General features: G+C 41.7%; 1 protein-coding gene across 1 annotated transcript in view; it reads right to left on the minus strand.

The window, feature by feature from the left end:
- Nucleotides 1–824: 824 nt before the first annotated feature.
- UBXN2B (UBX domain protein 2B) overlaps nt 825–22,266 on the minus strand; it is a 32,234-nt gene continuing 10,792 nt past the window's right edge. The window contains exons 3-11 of the mRNA XM_077751756.1: nt 22,132–22,227; nt 21,710–21,768; nt 18,270–18,373; nt 12,375–12,525; nt 10,093–10,176; nt 9,189–9,298; nt 5,433–5,570; nt 1,950–2,111; nt 825–987 (exon numbers count right to left, since the gene is read on the minus strand). Coding sequence (XP_077607882.1) covers nt 825–987; nt 1,950–2,111; nt 5,433–5,570; nt 9,189–9,298; nt 10,093–10,176; nt 12,375–12,525; nt 18,270–18,373; nt 21,710–21,768; nt 22,132–22,227 — 1,067 coding nt within the window. The remainder of the gene's footprint in view (nt 988–1,949; nt 2,112–5,432; nt 5,571–9,188; nt 9,299–10,092; nt 10,177–12,374; nt 12,526–18,269; nt 18,374–21,709; nt 21,769–22,131; nt 22,228–22,266) is intronic.

Below are 22,266 nucleotides of genomic sequence, written 5' to 3' on the forward strand. Positions count from 1 at the left end.
TCTTCAGATCCAGTCTGGCTGATGGAGTTTACATTTCTGAATCTGTACTCATTTTGCCCTGGAATAGAATACATTCTGGGTCGAACACTTAGAACAGTGTTCAGTATATGCAGTGGGTCCCCTAGAAAACTGTTGAATGAATAAACGGATGTGATCAAGACAGGCTCTGGGAGGGATTATAATTATTCTCAAGTGCTGTTTAACAGGTCTTCTCAAGAACCGCTGATGACCTTTACGTCTTTGTTTCTGGTCTATGACGGTCATAGTTCTGTGAAATACAAGGCCAAACTGTATTGTTTGGCACGATATAGCTAAATCAGTGAGTAAAAAGGATGCATACAATCTTAATAGGAATCATCATACGATCAGAGTATTTCAAAATCAGAATAGATACTTTTCAGTATATTATCACAGAAAAAATTTCAAAACTATTTGATCAGAAGATCTCTCGATGGCTGTTCACCAATGCAGCATCAAGAAACTTTAGTGCAAATTTTACCAAGCGCGTTTATCAAAACGGGGTTTTGTTCGTTCTCTCTGCAAACCAATGCTGTTACATTAACACAGAGCATGTAACAAATTGGTTTGCCTGGACTTTCACAGGCTATCAACATAAGCCAGCCCTGTAACCTCAAACATGTTTATCCCAAAATCTATTCCTTGTCCAAATTCATCTATACTAAGGCTGGAAGACAGAATAAGAGTAAAAACAAAATTTGTCTGTATAAATAATAAAAATAGTTTGTTTTCTTAATGCTGTACGTGTTTTCCTTATTAGTGTGGCACATGATCTTTCCTACATGCTCCTGCACAGGTAGGAACAGTTATTTCAGCTGCTGGAGGATCACAGTGTTAAGAATATCTGCTTCTTGTAGTGTCAGGCTTTCATCTGTGAGCTCTTTGTTTGGAAATGAAGTCACAAGAATAAAGTCAAGAGTTGCAAATTCAGGACGGGACTGTATAATAAAGTCCCGGACATCCAGGATCCTGAAGAAATAAGATAAAAATAATTTGTGATATTACAGGTTTTATTTTAATGTAAGCTTTCAGCTAAAATTAGATGACAATAATATAAGCCACACAGTTCTAATCCTTATTTAAATGTGTTGTCAACTTTTAGAAACTTACATTATTTCAACGGATGGATTTCTCCTGGACTATAGATAACATATGAGCATGGACTCTGAGTGTAGCTAATACTTCCTTTAACTGTAAACAGAGATATCCTTTAGGTGTTTCATGCACAGAATCCATTTCAACCATGTTATTAACACTTTTTTCAGAGTATAAAATATCTTAGCAGCAGATGACCCAGAAAAAGATACTTTGATTGGCCCGTGTCAAGGTGAGTTTCTAACCACCAAAGGTATAAGTCATAAGGATAATTTTAAAAAATGACCCTCACATATTCCTGGTTATAACTCAATTAAGGTTATAAACATATCCTTTAGAGGGAATCAATGAACAAATAAAAATGGTACCTTATGAGTACAACGTATGTACAAATGAATGTTAAAATGACATTTAAAAGTTCTTTAAAGTACTTGTCAATAGCACAATTACACTTTATCTACACTACAAATTTATATTATGAAGAATTTGCTAAGCAGAAAGTTAACTCCAATCAGAATTATAATTTTTAAATGAGTAAAGTCCAATGAAGGTTTTAGTACATTTGCTGTATCAAGCCAAATTTGATCCCACTTTGCTTGGTTTTAGCAACAGTGCAAAACTGCAATTTTTTAAGTTTTCTTTTTGAGTGATTCCTGAGTTTGCATTAGTATGTGACCAGTTTACAGAGGATGTTCACACAGCTATTATCGTTTTATTTTCCTTCTGTCAAAAACTTACTTACAAAGTGTATCTAATGAATTTCCTGTTTCTCTCCTCACGCCGCATGGTTTTATTCGGATGAGTATAACCACGTATAAAACTGCAGTCAAGCTCACCTGTGTGTACTATTGAATCTTTGTATCAAACGACTCCCATCTGCTAATCTGATTTGAATTTTGGTCGTTGGCACTGAATCATCGATAAGAACAACGGCATTAAGTATGGATTTATCCTCTTCTTCCGGGGACGAGGGGGAACTGACTATCTCAGGCGTGAGGCTAAGAAGGAAGAATTGGAGAATGAGAACACAAGTCTGAGCACATAAGACACGAACCAGTGAAGACAGTGGAATCATCACTGGCGTCCGCAGCTGACTCTCCAGGTTTCCCGCCTGTGACTTCTGGGCCAGCCACAACACGGCTTCCTTTGAGACTCCCACAATTCTTCCACCCTCTTTCATTATACTAAAGTTAGCTCGCGTCCTAGGATTCTAATTTAGTTTATCCAATCTCTTGCACAACCTTAACTCTGTAGGGCGCCTGGGGGCTCAGTCAGTTGAACTTCCAAAACTTGATTTCAGCTCAGGTCATGGTCTCACGGTTTGTGGAATTGAGCCCTGTGTCAGCGCAGAGCCTGCTTGGGGGGCTGTTCCTGTACTTTAATGCTTTCTGTTTAAAACAGATTCGGACTGGGGCACTTGGTGGCTCAGGAGGTTGGGCATCTGACTTTGGCTCAGGTTAGGATCTCACAGTTCATGGGTTTGAGCCCTGAGTTCAGCTGTGTGCTGACAGCTCAGAGCCTAGAGCCTACTTCAGATTCTGTGTCTCCCTCTCTCTCTGCCCCTCCCACCCCGCTCTCACTCTGTTTCTCAAAAATAAATAAAACACGTTAAAAAATTTTTTTAAAAACAGACTCTGGATAGAAGCTTCCTCTCAAAATATAAAAAGAACCAAGTAGGGAAACTAGGTAAGGAAAGCTGTTTCATGTGTTTTTTTTAGAAGATGTGTATATGTCAAAATGAAATTATGTGGAATAATAACATTTGAGAACCGGGATGGATTTACAGAGTAGTTTCGGCCAACCATACCACTTTATAGGAAAAAACAAAGTCACAGAGACTGAAAGACAGTTTCAAAGCCACAAGAGATAGCTAGTGGAGCAAGCTGGTTAGCAAGGTATAAAAACACATTTTAGGGGGGAGGGGGGGATGGGCATGGAGGAGGACACTTGTGGGGATGAGCACTGAGTGTTATGTGGAAACTAATTTGACAATAAACTATTTGTAAAAAAAAAAAAAAATAAAAATAAATAAATAAATCATTTCCTGAAGTTTTAGTGAAAGAAAACTATGGAGGGTAGNAAAAAAAAAAAACAAAAAAAAAACACATTTTAAAAACCTATGGTAACTTTAATATTTAGCCTCCAAAGTTATACATCTTTACTAAATATTAAAACATTCTCCTGATCATTAAGCTGACCAAAATATAATGACATTTTCAATATACTGTTTGTAGGTTTCAAGTATTACATTAAAAAGAAAATAGAGGGAAGTTAACTGATAAAACAAACTTTCTAGGCAAATGGGAGGAAAGGATGTAGGTTGGTCGCAAGAGAAGTGAGTCCCGTGCTCAGAAGAGAAGCATCTTCTAACTTACGAGACGGCAGGAAGGATGGAGTTCATAAACTGGAGGCTAAGAGGAATATAGTAAGAAAGTTAATTCTTGTCAGGCTCTGTTTTCTCAAGGAAGCTAGAAGGAAAAAAACCCCACTGAGGGCAGGAAACATTTGGGATGGGCCCTCTGAGAGACGGAGAGGGCAGCCTGCCCGTCCGTCTGGGGGTGTCCAGGGTGGGGGCGCGAACATCGCCAACAGTACTGGACGGCACTGGGGCAGACAAATCCGAAGGCTGAACAGCAGGGCAAGGAGCTGCAGAATGGCTGGGATAAGAAAAGGCAGAAATGAGAAGAAAAGGCAGAAGGAAAGGACTGTTCGGTTTTAGAGAAGAGAGCCCTTAGGGTCCAGGGATCAAGAGGAAGTCAAAACTCAGAGTGGCCGAGTGGTAGATGGGTTCTTCCACGCTGCACGCTATGAACACAGGCAGTGGCTGCTCTGAAGCAGAGAGATGGCTTCTGATCATGATCTGTGTCATCATACACTCAGCTCACAAGCCTACAGCGACAGTGCACAGCGATTTACCGCCCCACTAACCAAGGCCTGCATCCTAACACTGATTCTTGGTCATATATTTACATAAGAAAGAATATGTACAAAGCAGAGAGGTGGCTGGGCATTTTACCTGTGTTCTGAATTAAAACTCATAAACTCAATAAACGTTCAGAAATGAGAAGTGCTAGAAAATATTTTGAAAAATATATCTGGCGGTCATAGTTATAAAAACAAAGGGGAGGAAGAAATCAACCAGGAGACAGCCGAGCCGTGTTGGTGGTAAGGAGAGAGCAGGGAGAGAATTTCCAAGTAGGTCTGTGAGCAGGCACTGAAGGCTTTGGGTCCTAAGAAAAGCCAGGGCAACCCGTGTTCCTGGATTCTCTGCACGTCTCAGAGGTCAGTCTCTATCAGGAGAAAAGGACACAGAAAGGGAGACTCGAGGTATGAAGGGCAAGTGTAAATAACTGAGGTGAATTCTTCCCTCTCTTGAGAAATGTGAGGGGAACAGAGAACCAGTGTGCACGAGGCAAGTGAAAAGCACGTGGACGGGAAGGCATCACGTGGAAAGGAACAAAGGACGCGCTAACAAGGGTACCCTGGAAACATGGCCCGTGTCACCATTTTACGTGCCACTGACGTGGACAACGAGGCTAACTTTTACCAAAAGATTTACGGGATTTATGAAAATTCTTTTAAGCCACGCTATTCTAGAGGAGCCCACTCACAGACACATTATGCAATGCACGTGGGTTTCTGAGCCGCACTGGGCAAAGTCCTAGGGGATCTTTGGAAACATCTCCAAGGCAATTCCTTCCTCCTACAATCCATGCTCAGGTTTTACCAAGTGTTTTACATGTTGGGTTTCCCTAACTTGAAGAAAGAGTTTAGTGGCTTAAAATACACTGAAAACAACCAACTTCAGCACACTGCTCTTGATGCAAAAGCTCAGCAGACAGGCAAGATTATAGCCGAGACCTAAGATACGGGTTGTTTAATCTAATCAACAGCCCTGTACAATTTCCCATTTTGCGCCTGTGTACTCAGAAAGAGGGAGGAAGGCACAGTGGTGGAAAGCACAGACTCAAGCCAGAATGTGGGGTATGAATGCCACAGAGGAGCCACTTCCTAGCTCAGTCACCTTGGGCAAACCACTGCGTCGGCAAGTGAAGTAATCAGAGGATCTGTACCCAAGAGGTGTGAAGGTGAAGTGAGTCAATGTGCGTTAAAGTGCTCTCCGGGCCAGGGATGTGGTAACTGCTATGTAGGTATTAGCTACTAATATTATCACTAGATTTGCATATCTAATTCCCCCAGCAAGGTCTTTACAGTTCATGGTTTCGTTTTTACTCTCTAGGTTATTTTGCTTTTTCTTATTCTCTAATAAAATCCAAGTTGAACAAAGATAAGTATTTTTCTGACTTTAGGATTTTTACCTTCCAAGTTTTTGTCCTTCTCCACTAAAAGCCTTGAACCTCAATCTAGGTTTTATGTATTCTTGATCCTGATGGTCCTCCATATCCAAGTTCACATGGCCGCCGTGAACCAGACGCTGAAGCTCCAGGGGAATCTCTCTTTTGGAAAGGGAAAAGGGTTTTAGTGAGTTTAGAAAAAATTAACCTATGCTGCTGACATTATTACAATCAAGTTGTGAGCTACACTGGGAAACAGTAATTTCTGCTTAAATTATAATCTAGAAATTTCCATGATGATTGATTCGTCCCTGTAGGTATTTTCTTCTTCAAGCTGCATCCATTATGATGCCTCCAGCTTTGCTTTTCTATTTCAAAACTGCTTTGGCTATTCGGGGTCTTCTGTGGTTCCATATACATTTTAGGATTGTTCGTTCTGGTTCTGTGAAAAATGCTGTTGGTATTTTAACAGGGATTGTATTACATGTGTAGATTGCTTTGGGTAGGATAGACATTTTAACAGTATTTGTTCTTCCGATCCATGAGCATGGAATATCTTTGCATTTCTTTGTGTCCTCTTTAATTTCTTTCACAATGAGGGATCACTTCACACCTGTCAGAATGGCGAAAATAAAAAACACAAGAAACAGCAGCTGTTGGCCAGGATGTGGAGGAAAAGGAACCCTTCTGCACTGCTGGTGGGAATGCAAACTCGTGCAGCCACTCTGGAAAACAGGACGGAGGTTCCTCAAAACATTAAAAACAGAACTACCCTATGATCCAGCAATTGCACTAGTGGGTGTATATACAAAGAATTTAAGAACACTGATTCAAAAGGACACCACCCCCTGTATTTATAGCCACACTGTTTACAATAGCCGAAACATAGTAGCAGCCCAAGTGTCCATCAACTGATGAACGGATAAAGGTGTGCTATATACACACAGTTGAATATTAGTCAGCCACAAAAAAGAATGAAATCCCACCATTTGCAATGATGTGGATGAAGCTAGAGTATTATGCTAGGTGAAATACTCAGAGAAAGACAAATACCATATGATTTCACTCATATGTAGAATTTAAGAAACAAAACAAGTGAGAAGAAGAAAAAAGAGAGACAAACCAAGAAACAGACTGTTAGCCATAGAGAAGGAGCTGATGGTTATCAGAGGGATGGTGGTGGGGTGTGGGTGAAATAGGTGGGAAGATTAAGCTCGTATTTGTGATAAGCACTGGGTGAGGCAGGATCAATCGTGATACTGAGCACCTGGAATGAATATAACGCTGGATGATTACCGCAGTGCAATCAGAATCTGTAAAAAAGCTGCATCACATTATTCCTTAGAGGTTCTCAATATAGGGACTTTTTGTCGTCATGGTGATCTTGGAGTGCTTCTAACACTTAGCCAAATCGTAAGACGGCGACTTATACCTAAATAAACACTAGTGGATAGTTAACACAGATATTTACTTCTAAACTCTCTGGAAGAACTTGAAGTTTGAAAGTGGACAGGGGTCTCACACTGGCGTGGGACCCGTGAGTGCCGCTGCTGGCCGGGGGCTGCCACGGCGATTCATCTCGCCTCGCCAGCCCTGGTCTTGGGTTCCACAGGACGACTGGAGGCCCTGACACTCAAGGGACGAAGCACTGTGCGTGATGTCTGAGGCTAGAACTTCCGGCTTAGGGTCCGTCTTACACAAAAGCAAAACCTTTTTTGGGGGGGGGGGCACTGTATTAATGTACTACGAAAATTTCAGGAATGTGTGTATCATATAAACTGACAGAAGACTGCACTTTGTTTTGCTTGGAACTTTACCAAGTCCTTGACTGCATGGCCACTGAGAGTGACTATGCTGCCAAAGTCACATACCTCATCCTTCCGTTTTTACGCTTGTGGCATTTTCTTGAGAGGTGCCAGACTGCACACAGTCACAAATTACATGCCTCCTTTTATTATGCCTTCCGGCATGGGCAGGCGAAAGCATTTATAAATTGAAATATGTGGGGTGCCTGGGTGGCTTAGTCGGTTAAGCATCCGACTTTCGCTTAGGTCATGATCTCGCGGTTGTGGGTTCGGGCCCCGCGTCGGGCTCTGTGCTGACTGCCAGCTCAGAGCCTAGAGCCTGTTTCAGTCTGTGACTCCCTCTCTCTCTGACCCTCCCCAGCTCACACTCTCTCTCTCTCTCTCCTAGAAATAAATAAAAAACATTAAAAAAAAAAAAAGGAAATATGTGCAATTTTATTATAAATTACTTTCCTTTATTTCAATATATTTAGGGTAAATTTTATATCCTATTTTGGGGCAATAATACACACGGACCGACTGTATTACCTGTGAGTTCTTCTTTGAGGATAGTGAAGATGGTGGTACAAAATATCTGTCATAAAAAGAGAATGGTGATCCTGGACTTGACAACCACTATCTGACATCAATCATTTTGTTTAAGGAGACTTTTTAAAAACTGTTCTTGATCATAATTTGTAGTTCAAATTAAAACTCCTCAAAAAACTCTTTTAGGATACCGTGACTGCTTCAATGTTAGCCCACAGAGGTTATGGATTCTTTTCATTTAAGAATAAATGAGTTTTGATCTACATTATTGTACATCGGACATCAGTATGTTCTTGCCTTCCACCATCTTGAAATGAGCATCAATTTCAATAGCAACGCTGACTTTCACTTAGCACATCTTTACTTCCCCACCCAGCTGCTCCCAGCTCTGCCCAGTGACTGCAGGTTTCCAGGCCCACAGCACTGACTTAAACTATCATTTCCATCTATTTACCATCACCACATACTGCCTTCGAGGACAGCTTCCCACCTGTCTTCAGCCTGTCGCCTACAGCATGTAGGCATTTTTGGTACCATTTTTTGGTATCCTAACACTATCTTTGTAGAATTCAAATTCAAAATTCATGCTACTTAGTGTCTTAAAAATACCATTCCTTTAGAGGTTCCTGGCTCCGTCAACGCCAATGAGTTTCACCTCTACTCCACTTCGGCCACTCTCCTTGGACATATCTTGTCTGTACCACTTGGACGAACTATAGAGATGATCCCTGAAAGTATAGTCTTACCTGCACCACTTGGAAAAGCCCCAGCTTCAGTTCCTGGATGGAACATAATCTCCTACTTCAGTCCCTTCACTGCTACTTAAATCTCCCGCTTCCTCACGAACCTTTTCTGTTTACTTGTATTCCTACTTAGGAATGATCACGTTGTCAGCCAGTGACCGCACACTGCAGAAAAGCTTTTACAACCACAGCAAAATCACTTGATTCCTCATCCTTCAGCAAGAAGGGCTGGTGAGCTGTGATGTTCTTCCGATGGGTCAGATCACTGCATGTCTGGTTTACTTTCACAAACCGTAACTTCAAACTATCCTTATGAAATCTTCTGGCAGCAGCAATGCCACCTTAAAAAATGTTTAATAGAAGCTGCTGAATTTCAGGCATCTAGACACGCAACGAGGGTCATCCTGCTAACAGTGAGCAGGAGAGTGGCTTGGAGGATGGCAGCTGCATGCTAATCAATGCACTGATTTACTACATTAAGATGCTTCTTCTCAGAACTGGGCCCATAGCTTGATCAGATTTTCGAAAGGGCCAATGTCTACTGTCCCTCCCCACCAAGTTAAGAACCAGAGACTTACCGAGAGCAACATACCCTTTAGATACGTAAAAATACCCTTCCCCCAGCAACCGTCACATAATACATTCCAGTATCTTACAAAAGATCCCCCCTGAGTAACAAATAGAACACAAGTAATACATCTTACCCTTTTTTAACAGATTCCAGAAACTGAGCATTTGGGGGGTCATTATATGGTCTCAGCTCTCCATCATCTAAACTGAAACCATTGCTCCACAGTTTAAGCAAAATCTGAACCTTTTTTAGGAAAAAACACAAAGAAAGACAAGAATCCATCTGTACCAAATATAAGCTTCCACCGTGATATTTCACAACACACCAAGCCATCTACTTTATTTAAAATGTGGAGTTATTATTTTTTATCCACAGTTAAAATAAAGGCCTAAATGAAAGCATGTGTTTGCTTCGCAGATGTGCATGTAGCTGAACAAACCGACAACGGCTGAAATACCAAAGGTCCCACAGCTCGACCCTGGCCTTGAAGTCCCATTATCCTGGGTCACTGAGAAAAGGAAAGGATGGAGAGCATACAGCTGTCACTCCCCCCCCCTTCTCACTCATCTGTGCCCACCTCCCTGCGGTCCACAGGGCTTGCGTGTTTATGTCAAGGGGCAAGAGAGAATTTCCAAGGACCCTCCACGGCTACACTAGGCATGTTTAAATGAAATTGAAACTCCACATTTAAAAGGCACAAACAAAGCCTGAGTGTAGGGGTCTCCCTGTTTACAGCTCAGCTTTCCTGTATTCGGACAGTTTGCCACTTACTGTAATTTTTACTGTATGTATGTAAAGCTCGTTTTGACAGCGAATCAGACATTCTTTCAACATACAGAAAACACTTGCAATCTAAGTACAAGGCACAACGGAGATACAAAATATAAAATTTGAGACTAAAACCTTACACATTAATCCTTTTAAAATTCATGCTTCAAAAAATAACAGAAAAAAGATTATATTACAAGTTTTTAAATTTAAAACAGTAGTAACTAGAGGCAAATATCTACAATTTTTCATCTTGCTACTGTACCTACATCTTGCAGTTGATTTTCTCCATAGATATATTCGGACCGCTTACAAAAGGAATTACCCAATCTATATCCTCCACCTGTAAATGACTAAAATACACAGCAAATGAGCTAAAAATTCACTAAGGTTTATAGTGAAAAATGTTTTAATGTATGATGTATATTTTAAAACTGGATCAGTTATAATTAGCCCAAATGGTTTATACTTTCGAGGAAAACTTTATACTGAAATGAAGCTCTTATGTTACAGAGAAGTATACTCAAGAAATTATGTTTCTTCCCATGAAAACATTAGTGACCCAAGTTGAAATGATTTAGGCCAATCTTATATTTAAAAATGCATTTACATACTGAAATATTTTCAAATATAAGCAGATTTTAAAAAGCCACCATTAATATTTTATGTCTTATAAAAATTATGTTTCAATCATAGTTCACAAAGTAAATAACAGTTTCACAGATCTAAGGAAGAACTTTATAAATGGGTATAAATTACCCTGAAGAAAGGCTACATATTTATTTTATAAGCTGCTTTTACTTAACTGTAACAATCTACTATGATTGTACTTTTTGTTTTATTGTACTGACCGCAAGGTCTCCTATTTTTCAGGGAGGAAAGCTTATGAAGTAAAAATACCATTCCTCTTAATCACCCATGTCATAAACGAGCTTTTAATGATCACATATCTTTCTTTTCTATAGACTAATCCATAAAAAGAAAAAAGATACATTGGACTTTGTCAAAATTAAAAACTTGTGTTCTGTGACAAGCCCTGGTAAGAGGGTGAAAAGACAACTACAACCTGGAAGAGAATATCTGTGATCTGGGGCGTCTGGCTGGCTTCAGCTCAGGAAAGGATCTCAGAGTATCATGAGTCTGAGTCCCGCATGGGGCTCTGTGCTGGCAGCGAGGGGCCAGCTTGGGATTCTCCCTCTCTCTGCCCCTCCCCTGTTCATGCTATTTCTGTCTCTCTTCAAACAAAAAAACTTAAATATATATATTTGCAATTCATATATTTGACAAAAAACGCATACCTCTTAAAAAGTGTAAAGAACTTTCAAAACAGTGACAAACCAACCTGAAAATAGGCCAAAGTCATTGCTGTAGGCATAGTAAAGATAACGGCAAATAAGCACATGAAAAGGTGTTCAATATCCCTAGCCATTAGGAAAATGCAAACTAACATCATTGGCCATTAGGAAAGTGACAATTTAAACCACAATGAGTTATAACTACACACTGATCACAAGGGCTAAAATTTAATTTTTTTAAATGTTTCTTTTTTTGACAGAGAGAGAGACAGAATGTGAAAGGGGGAGGAGCAGAGAGAGAGGGAGACACAGAATCTAAACAGGCTCCACGCTCTGAGCTGGCAGTCAGCACAGAGCCCGACGCGGGGCTCGAACCCACGAACCGCGAGATCATGACCTGAGCCGAAGTCGGACGCTCAACCGACTGAGCCCCCAGGCGCCCCCAATGGCTGAAATTTAAACCGGTGACCACAGCCCGTGCTGGCGAGAATGCAGAGGCCGGGCGCCATCCCCTGCGGAAGAGCCGCAGGCTCTAAGAGGCTGACCGTGCGCTGGGCCCGGGAGCAGCCCCGGCCTCCCGGCCCCACCCCGGGCAAGGAACGCGGGGTCCATGCACCCCACAGCCGCTTCGCCCGGGGCAGCCCGGCACCGGAAACCCCCACCGTGGTCAGGACGCCAGTGGTCAGGACGCCAGTGGGCGGCCCGGCGGCGGCGCCTCCATGCCCCGNACGCAGCGCCGGGGGAAGCGGGGAGCGCGCGGGGCCTCTGCGCGGAGCCGCACGCTCACGGGAATCCCTAACTCTCCGTTAAGAGAAGTCAACAGAGAAGGTTCACAGAAGTGTGAAACCTCGCCGCAACTTTCCATCATTAACACTGAGATTACAGTCTTACAAAAATAGAGCGAATTTAAACTACAAATATGGGGGCGCCTGGGAGCTCCGTGGGTTAAGCGACCGACTTCGGCTCAGGTCATGATCTCGCAGTTCGTGGGTTCGAGCCCCGCATCGGGCTCTGTGCTGACAGCTCGGAGCCTGGAGCTGCTTCAGATTCTGTGACTCCCTCTCTCCCTGCCCCTCCCCTGCTCACGCTGTCTCTCTCTCTCTCTCAGAAATAAAACATTAAAAAAAATTTTTTTTAATAAAACAGTAAAAAAAAAAGAAATGTAGTTAGAAAACGATGTTTGCAAATAACATAAACACCTACAGAGGAGATCAAATATATAAACAGTGTATTTCGTGTTTAAATTTAGCACTTACCTTAGATTTGTTATCACCCGAGGCTCTTGGGGCTTCGTTCAGAGGGACAGCCCCATGTTCTCTTGCCTCCTTGAAAAGTTCATTCACAATTTTCCCAGGCGAAGGTCGAACTATATGTAATCCACTGTATTCACGTTCACTTGAGTACAACCTTTCAACATTGAAGTGCATGAAGAAAAACAGCGTACAAACGTAAACTCCTTTAAAGTAAAGAGCTAGTCTCGGGAGGTAACTTTTGTTTAAGAAGAACCATTTCTACGACTTCTGTGGAAATATTTAATTAAGAATGGGATTAAGGAACGAAAGGATAAACAGTTCATACACTTTCTCATGATGGGTCTGTGGAGACTATGGGAGTCAAGCGCAGCATCTCACATGAGAACTGGCTTGTCACTCCTCTCCCCCTTCTGTAACTGCTGATCAAATGCATCTCTTGCACAACGTGGGCCCCCTTGGTGTGGCGGGCAAAGCAGTGTGGACCATCACGATTAAGTCTCTTCCCGTGAGGAATCCACATTCGGTAGGGACCTGGTTAGTGAAGGTCTAGGCATAGGGAATTTATTCCTCAGAGGTTTTTGGATTCAAAAATTATAATTCCCTGTGTCAAAGGTAAATAATTTAGACCACAAAGAATGTTTCCAGTGTATTAGCTACAAAGTGACCAATTTCTAGTCTGACTTCAACTTCATCATGGTCCCAGGGAACATTAAAAACTCACAATGTTTTACATAAGATTTTATCTATTTTATCTTTCAAGATGTTTTTTCAGTCAAGAGTATCAGAAAATCTAACCAATGAAATATCGACATGGAGACGGCCAGAATAAGAGAAAAATCAAAGCTCATATGTTTAACTACCCAAACCCTCCAATCCAGTTCCAAATCTGTACTGAACTGACTCTGAAAACAAAGAAGGGAAGATTACATCAATACTGGAGGCTAAGAATAGCCTTTCTGCAAAATTGGAATATGGAAAACTGAACAGAAAAGACAGAACGGCAGAGTGGCCCTCAATTCACAGTAAGCGAAGGGAAAATCCACGCGGAGAACAAGTGGACACCACCAGAAGGCTACGAAGGGACTAGCTCATAGCTGCTGATACAGGGGTGCGGTGGGCGGGCCTCCCTGCTAGTGCACTGGGCTCGTACAGAGGGGAGTCTGCCCAGAGCACGAGACAGTGGAAGCTTTAGGGCCAAGCTTATCCTCAGAGGGCCCAGTGCAGCAAGCAAGGCCTGACAAATCCCTAGCTGGCTCTTTTTTTTTTAATTTTTAAAAAAATGTTTGTTTATTTTTGAGAGACAGAGTGTGAGCAGGAGAGGATCAGAGAGAGAGGGAGACACAGAATCCGAAGCAGCTCCAGGCTCTGAGCTGTCAGCACACAGCCCGACGCAGGGCTCGAACCCACGAACCGCGAGATCGTGACCTGTGCTGAAGTCAGACACTTAACTGACCGAGCCCCCCAGGCGCCCCCGGAGCTGGCTCTCCAGACAGGCGGCAGTACCGGGAGGAGCTGGAGTTAAGGCAGCCGTGAGGAAGGAAAGGAAGAGGAAGGAGGAAAGGACAACCAGAAGAAAAGCTGCTGCGCCGCCTTCCCTCCCTGTCCACGTCTGTTCTGGAAAGCATGGCTCTGCGGTTCCTTTTGATCTCAGTCGTGGTCAGAAAGACCTTACAGGAAAACTGACGTGAGACAAGATCGACTAGCTCCTTTAGGGTTCATGGTTTTACTTCCTGTTTAAGAAACCTCTGCCTACCTGAAGGTCATGGAGATATTCCACTTTCTTCCAGAAGTTTTAGTGCTTCCTTTAATTATATTTTATTTTCCTTATTATATATTGTTTTCCTATTCATGTTTCCTTTTATATTGAGAGCCACAATCCATCCATTTCTCCTCTTTCATGGTTAGCACGCCTCTGTCCTGGACTCCTGCTCCCAGCCTAAACTCCTGATCATGGAAACATCTGTGCGCTTCCGCAGGTAACAACCTCCTCTACAGAGGATTCTCAAATACGGCTTTAGTCCCCTGTGACTTACGGGGTCCAGGGCTGAATTTAAAAGCACCTACTGAATCAAGTTCAAGTCTCCAAAACTAAACCTGTATTCCCCACACGAATCTTCTCATTAACAGTCACATTTTTTCCCTGCACAGCCTTTAGGTCTCTCTTTCCCGTTCACGTGCGCTCTGTATCCACGTTATCACATTTCTACAGTAAATTCTCTGGAAGTATCCCACACGGATTTCACTCTTTCTCCTCCATCCCGCTGATGCCACTTGAGTTCGATGTTTTATTACCACATTCCTTAGATTACCGTCATTGTTTTCCTCTTAGTTTCCTTACCTTGTTCTCCCCATTACTATTAATTTGATACTGTATCGCCAGTCCTATTTTTCTACAAATATATAATAATAATAACAGCTAACACTTATCAAGGAGTAACCACGTGCTCATTTAATCCTCATAACAATGGTATTCTCTCTGACTTACAGAGAAAACTAAAGTTTAGGGCGTTTAAAACACTGGTCCATTGGTAAAACCTTATTAGAACAGAGAGGGGAAAAAATGAGAACTGAAGTGTATTGATCTCTAGAAACAAAGGTTTTCTATGGGATAGTTTTTATCATAAAATTTACATTAAAAAAGGCATACTGGCTTTCCATTGCCTTCTAAAGAGCCTGTGGCTTCCAAGAAGGCTGTGTGTCCATACTTGGCTTAGTGCCCCATGAAAAGGAGTTTCCTTGTACCAAAGTTGTTAGGAATTTCAATGTAGTAACAGCCCATTAGGGGCCTTTCTCAGCCTGGGGCTCTGCGTGAAGGCACAGGTCGGATACCAGGAGGCACACCCCACCTGCGCTCCACGCAGCCAGCGCTCCACGCAGCCAGCGCTCCACACTCACTTGTCTGCCGCCGCATGGCTACAGTTCTGCCGGGCCCCCTTCGGATCCCTCCCACCATCCCTGCTACATTCTCCTCTGTGCCTACTTGGTTAGGAATTCCGTCCCCGGTCTTTGGTGCTCATCTACATCCTAATAATCTTTGAAGGTCCAGCTAAGCTCCAACACTGTGCTAGCCATCTTAAACACTTTATCTCATTTAGTTCTCAAAATAAAACTACTATCTAATGATTAAAAAGAACTTTTTTTTTAAGTTCTCAAGTTTTTGAACAACTCCAACTTCATCGTTGTTCACTGTGAGCAAGGAGGCACATTTTCTTTTAGGTTCTGTTATATGTGAACTTTGGCAGGTGAACATGTTAAAGCAGATGTCAGGCTATCTTCTGAGAGTTTTGTAGATTCTATTCCTCCTCTCCTAAATTAAAATCATAGACCACATTATGTGCAGAGTGCCAGAAAGGAAACTGGATTAAAAAATGACAATGAGCAGATAAATAATTTGATATGCATTACTGCCCAAGAAAGTGAACCCTGAAAATAAGCAGGTTTTTCTGTACCAAACAAAGCAGTAGAGACGCAGTGAAACTGGGTATAGGTCAATGTGGAGGATGGAATCAAAAGAACTATATACTTAGGATTAAAAAATAGCATACTGAGTTAAAAAAAAAAAAAGATTGCCAATAACTTGCTTCATTGTCTTCTAAGCAGATTAAACACTGTTTAAGCCTCAACCAGTTGGATGTGTAAATAGTTGCAGAGGCACAAAGTTCTTAAAACTGCATTATCAAATTACAACTATTGATGGCAACACGGTTTCAGACAGCACAACATAAAAGGGAAAAAAAACATTCATTAAAATATCTTAATGACAGAGGTGCCTGGATAGCTCAATTGGTTTTGTATCTGACTTCGGCTCAGGTCATGATCTCGCAGTTCGAGCCCCACATCAGGCTTGCAGCTGTCCAGCCCGGAGCCTGCTTTGGGACCTCTGTCCCCCAGTCTCAGTCCCTACCCCGCTTGCACTATCTCAAAAATAAATAAACATTAAAAATTATCTTAAGGATTCTATGTGAATAGCAAGGAAAACATTAATACACTAACCTTATACGTACTCAAATATTTTGATTTGTTATATCATAAACAAATTAAGTTGTTCAAACTACACTCAAGTTGGGCAAACAACGGCCCAACGGTTAATGAATAAAACTTTGGTACACAAATACTGTAAGTATTTTCAAAACTTTGGAGAATATATATGTTGAGGAGAAGTGAAGATATACTGTATATATATTCTACATATATACGTGTATACACACGTGCATGCCAAATAAAAATGAAGTGAAAGGACAGGATATTCAAACAGTGCCAAGACACCAACCTCCAGATGCACAAAGGAAACCTGTACCTGACAATGGCATGATGTGGTGGTCAGCACCTTGACCAAATGAACTTATCACCAATGGTGAGAGAATCTGAAATTATATGGGTCCTGATGTGATATAATAAAGAGGAGACAATATCACTTACTAGTATTCTTGACAAATAGGTTTCACAAGAATCTAAATCCCCAACAGGCATACTCAAGCAGATGGCATGGCACTGCTTAGATCCTAAATCCCAAAAAGGCTCGAAGAAAGATCTGTGGACTAGATAGTCCATGATTTCAGGAAATCACTGTTCATGTTCTCAGCTGTGATACGCTGCGGTTATAAAGGCGTATGTGCGCCTTCTTAGTGGGTGTACACTGACCTATCTATGAAGTGTTATGATGACTGCAATTTGCTTTCAAGTGGTTGAGTTGAGTGCTTGCGTGGATGTAACGCCGTAACATGTTAACAACTGGGAAGCACAGGGGACACATATCCAGCCCGTATGCACTGTACTATTTTGTGATTACCTACAGGTTTGAAAATTCATAAAACAAAGTTTGGGGGAAAATCAACATTCTTTCTTCTCATTCATGCCCCCAAAAGGTACATCATTTTTATCTCCCTTCCAGAAAAAAAGGATGTGGAGTAGTGACAGACAAAAAAGAAAGAATAATTTCTAGTGAATTCTTAAACTTCTTATTATACAATGATAGCCTTTCTGCAAAGGAGATATAATGGAAAAATTCCAAGTTTCTCCCCAGTGATGAAATTCGCAGTATTAAAAAGATAATGAAAACATTCCCAGAAACAGGAGAACTCATGGTAATGAAGTGTACCGGACTCTCATCTCTTACATCTTCGTGGCTGGTTCTCGTTCTAGTTCAGGGATTTTAACAATAGCAAATACTGTGTAGGAGATCACTTATTAGATAGGTCATCATCCAGGAAATCATAGGTTCCTGAAGGTCTAGATTCTTTATTTAAAAAAAAACTTTTTTTAATGTTTTACTTATTTTTGAGAGAGAGATAGAGACAGTGTGAGCAGGGAAGGGTCAGAGTGAGAGGGAGACACAGAATCTGAAGCAGGCTCCAGGCTCTGAGCTGTCAGCACAAAGCCTGACGCAGGGCTCGAACCCATGAACCATGAGATCGTGACCTGAGCCTAAGTCGGACGCTTAACTGACTGAGCCCCCCACGCGCCCCTGAAGATCTAGATTCTTAAATGGAGGATAAAAGACACATAGTGGCTCCATGAGTGGGTTTTCAGAAACACAAATCCTTAAAAACAATCGATCAAATTGTGCATACATGCTGTTTGGTGGGGGAACAGGCTATCGCTTTTGTCATATCTCAATGTGTCCTACAACTCAAAAAGGACCTCTGTGTCCAAGAAAAACACTATTTAGTGTGTATTTCTTTATGATGTCTACCAGTGTCAGGTATTTAAGATAATTCTTCTGTGTTTCTTTTAGCCTTCTACTACTGTTCTTTGAATACTACCTAAATAATATTCATTTTAGAAATTACTGTTTTAAAAATAATTCCCAAGGCCATTTAAAATAACTTACGATTGGTGAACTAAAAAAGACATATGGTGTTTAGAACCCAAACAAGACAAAAACAAAACACGACTTACCTCTGAGGTGGTGTTCGCGGGCTTTTAAAGACTGTAGCTTTAGGTCTATCAGATTTGGAAGATTTGCATTTCACTTCATCTTCATATAATTCTGCCAAGGCCAACTGTAAAACAACAGATCTGTTATGAAGTGTAACACTAGGAATGAACTCTTATACACAAGTAGAAAATAAGAGTAAAATACTAACTTATGATGGAGTTGTAAAAAAAATTTTTCAAGTTTACTTATTTATTTTTGAGAGAGAATGTGTGAGCAGGGGAGGAACAGAGTGAGAGAGAGAAAGAGAGAATCCCAAGCAGGCTCCACGCTGACAGCGCAGAGCCCCACTTGGGGCTTGACAGTGAGATCATGACCTAAGCTGAAATCAAGAGTCGGATGCTTAATTGACTGAGCCACCCGGGTGCCCCTGAGTTGTTATAATTTTAATGAAAAATCAAGGCTGCTATTTCAGATGACCCCCCTTCCAAAATAAAATCAACGTATCTCTCACTTGATAAAATAATAAAAATGCCACATATACTAGAATAAATTAGTTACAATAACTGCAACTGCTTCATTACTTGGAATGAACTACGCAACCATTTCAAAAACTGCATTTGGTAACAGATCATTTTCAAAGTTGGGCCTACAATTAAAAAAATACTTGAAGATGTATTACCCTAATGTCAGTCTGCTCTCATAAAATTCTTTCATTTAGCTGTTCAAGTTTGCAAAATCCAAGCACATAAAATAATTTCAAAATTATTCTATTTAAAAGCCTACCGGACATCTCACTTTCATCAAGTTTTTTAAAAAATGAACTTTTAAAACAATAATGAATGATATATATGGTTTATATAACTTTTAGAAAGCAATGCTACCAAATTATGCATTATAGATATATGGCTGGGTACCTTCAAAATGAAAAAATATACCACATAGTTCTTGAAATTGAAATTTTTAAGTTATTCAACTATTTCAGTACTAAGTTATTTTGTTGCCACTTTTGACATCTTGAACAATTCAAAAACTTCCCTTAATGTCCCTAAAATAGGCATGATCATAACCTCTGGAAAATCTTTTGGGGGGAAAAAAAGAACCAAAAATGATATTTAGAGGGAATGAATGGTGGGATTCATGATGTCCCACAGCATCGTACGGTATAAGGTCATTAGTAAATGTTACGAAGAAATTTAATTTGTATTAGTTGACACAGCAAATGATACCACACCAGAAGAGGAAATGATTATTATTTAAACTGATCAAGATAAACTACAGTACTGGCCAAAACCAAGAGAACAATAACAGCAAAGTATCAGTCAAATAGAGAGACAGAATGCGTGCACTATGAAGTAATGAAGCCTGTGAATTACCAGGACAGAAAGTTCCACAGGCTGGACAATTAGATTATGAAGCTATTTCAATCACACAGAGGGAATAAAGCACAGAAGGACTGATCATCTTTTCTCTCGAATTTAAACTGTGAACAACGTGAGAGGAAACCCGAAGGAAAAATAAGTGAGGAAGAAGAGAATAATCAAGTATGCGGCAGAAGATGAAAGTCTTGGAATTCTCAGTCTTAGAGTGACAACTGCCAGAAGGAATCACACAGTTTATACAGAAGAGCATCGGCATCACCCGGGAACCTTTGAAAATGCAGAGGCTCCTGCCCAACCCTGACCCTGAAAAACTTGGGGGAGCCTGCAATCTGTGCTTTATCAAGTCTTCTAGATGATTCTGACACACACTAAAATTAAGAACCAAATGATACGAAATCCTGACATCCAGCAGGACTTGGAGGCTTGCGGCAGCTGTAACACAGTATCAGACCTTCTTACCTTTCCCCCCACCTACAGAACTCCACCGTTTCTCCCACCCCGGCCCTATCCACTATTTCCCCCACCCCAGTCCTAACCCCTGAAAGTACTGCATTACCTCGTAAGCACTCTACCTAACCCCACCTCCCACCTATATGAAAATACGGAATTGAGAACAGAAACCTTTTTCCTTTGATACTATTCTGGAAAGAAACTGGGATAGAAGCACACAATGAAATACGTTAACCGAGTGTGTGGGTCGACTGAGGGGAACCAGAAGAGAGAAGGGTCTCTGAAAATGTTCAGAACTATGAGCACCGAGGTTTGCAGGGTTAGTACAATCACTAACAATCCCAGCCCAAGTCTTCCCAGAGAGTGTTTCCCAATTTGGGGGTAAATGAAGGGAACTGAGATCTGTTCTTGGTTTGTTTTCCAAAGGAGATTTCTGTGGTGTGTAAGTCAGGGACTCACGGTGCTGGGAGACAACCATCCATGTTTCCCACTGTGCCAAATGAGGAAATGTCTCCTGATGTAGGCGCCAACACACCCTTAAGTGCCTGGCAGCCAGGATATACATACTCAGGGGTACCTTTTGCTCATTCCATTAGAAATACATTACCCTTTTCCTCTATAATATTATGACCAACTCTCAGAACAAGCTTTCCAGAAAGTAAGAAGTATCTACTGAAAAGTGCATTTAAGAAAGCACAGCCAGATTAAACAATAACAAGATAATCAAACAATAATTAATATTCAAGCAACTCACTGGGGAGAACATTATTAATTTCTTTTAAACCTACTCTATTTCTTTTAAACACGCTCTATTTCTTCGTACATCATCACTTTGGTCGTTTTCAGGTTTAACTGCAAGTTCTTCAGATTCTTATTAAATTTCTAACGGAAACATTGTTAGTAGTTAATGTATTTAATATCCAAATCACGTACATAAGGTATTAGTTATCTACCTACCAGCCTACCAGAAAGTAGATTAAGAACCAAAAATCCCTATCCACTAACTGATGGTGATGAGAACGGCATTCTCTGAATTAGTGACATCCACCAAAATATCTCTAACCATTAATCACGTATTCATCTGCCGCATGAGGTCTGTAAATCTGCCAAGTATCAGGCAATCACGAACCAACCTTGTCTCATTTTTCACATGAAAAGAAACGGGTATTAGAGACAGGATATTAAGTTATACAGTTTTAACTTTAAGAGCGTTAGAATGGACTAGCCAGTTAAAGTTATAGTATCTTCCTCCTTTAAAGAAAAAAGGAACCAAATATTTACCAAGCAAGAACAGAGCCCAGGATAATACGGGAGTGCACGGGCTCTTCATGCACATTTCAGTCTTGACACCACCAGCATCACCCCTTGCTTACACACATACACACTGAGCATCAGCGAGGTGAAGACGCGTCTCTTACACTCACAAGCCCACTAAGCGGCAGTTTCCCCAAACATCCCACGTTGCTTCTTAACGATGGTAGTCTGTGCAACAGGGAGCGCGAAGGGGATGGCAGCCTCCTGTCCCCGGACTCAGCTTACGAATACTGACTTAACTCAGAGCACTGGGGCTATTCCCCATTCAGTTTATCTTCCAACCTGACACTGAGCTCTCCCTTCTCCGAAGGGTTCACCTGGCATTCAGTCCCACTCCGCCTGAAAACGTCACGTTCAGTACATTCGTATATTGCTTCTGCAAGAAACAGACACAAACGCCTTTTCGCTTGCACCCCCTTCGAGCGCGGCCAGCAGCAGCGGCGGATTCTTCGTCCCACTCAGCTCAGCATTCTGGGGGGCTCGCGGTCTGTTGCACGGCAGGTGGGCAATGCTGGTTCGGAGAAGCAGAACTGAAGGTGGAACTCGAACCGAACTTTTCTACCAACGCATGTAGATTCGGTGTCACTGACTTTTAATCACACGGCTTACTAGGACTGTTTACTTGCTGAATTTTATTAAGGGTCTTAGGAGACGGGGGGGCGGGAGAGGCTAAATGAGGAAGGCAGTGTTAAGGATCTGATGAGCCCTGCTGCACTCGCACGCCGCTAGCTGCCGTCACCGCGAAGCCGGATCCCGCCGTTTATCGCGTGCGGCGTTTCACACAGCGTCGCTCCGGGTGCACGGCCGTAGCTCGCCCTCCGAGGCGGGAAACGCTCTCCGATACAAAGGAACCATTTTTATACAAAAGGGATCC

This window comes from Crocuta crocuta, unplaced genomic scaffold (assembly GCF_008692635.1).
Source record: "Crocuta crocuta isolate KB4526 unplaced genomic scaffold, BGI_CrCroc_1.0 scaffold20, whole genome shotgun sequence".
Classification (NCBI taxonomy): Eukaryota; Metazoa; Chordata; class Mammalia; order Carnivora; family Hyaenidae; genus Crocuta; species Crocuta crocuta.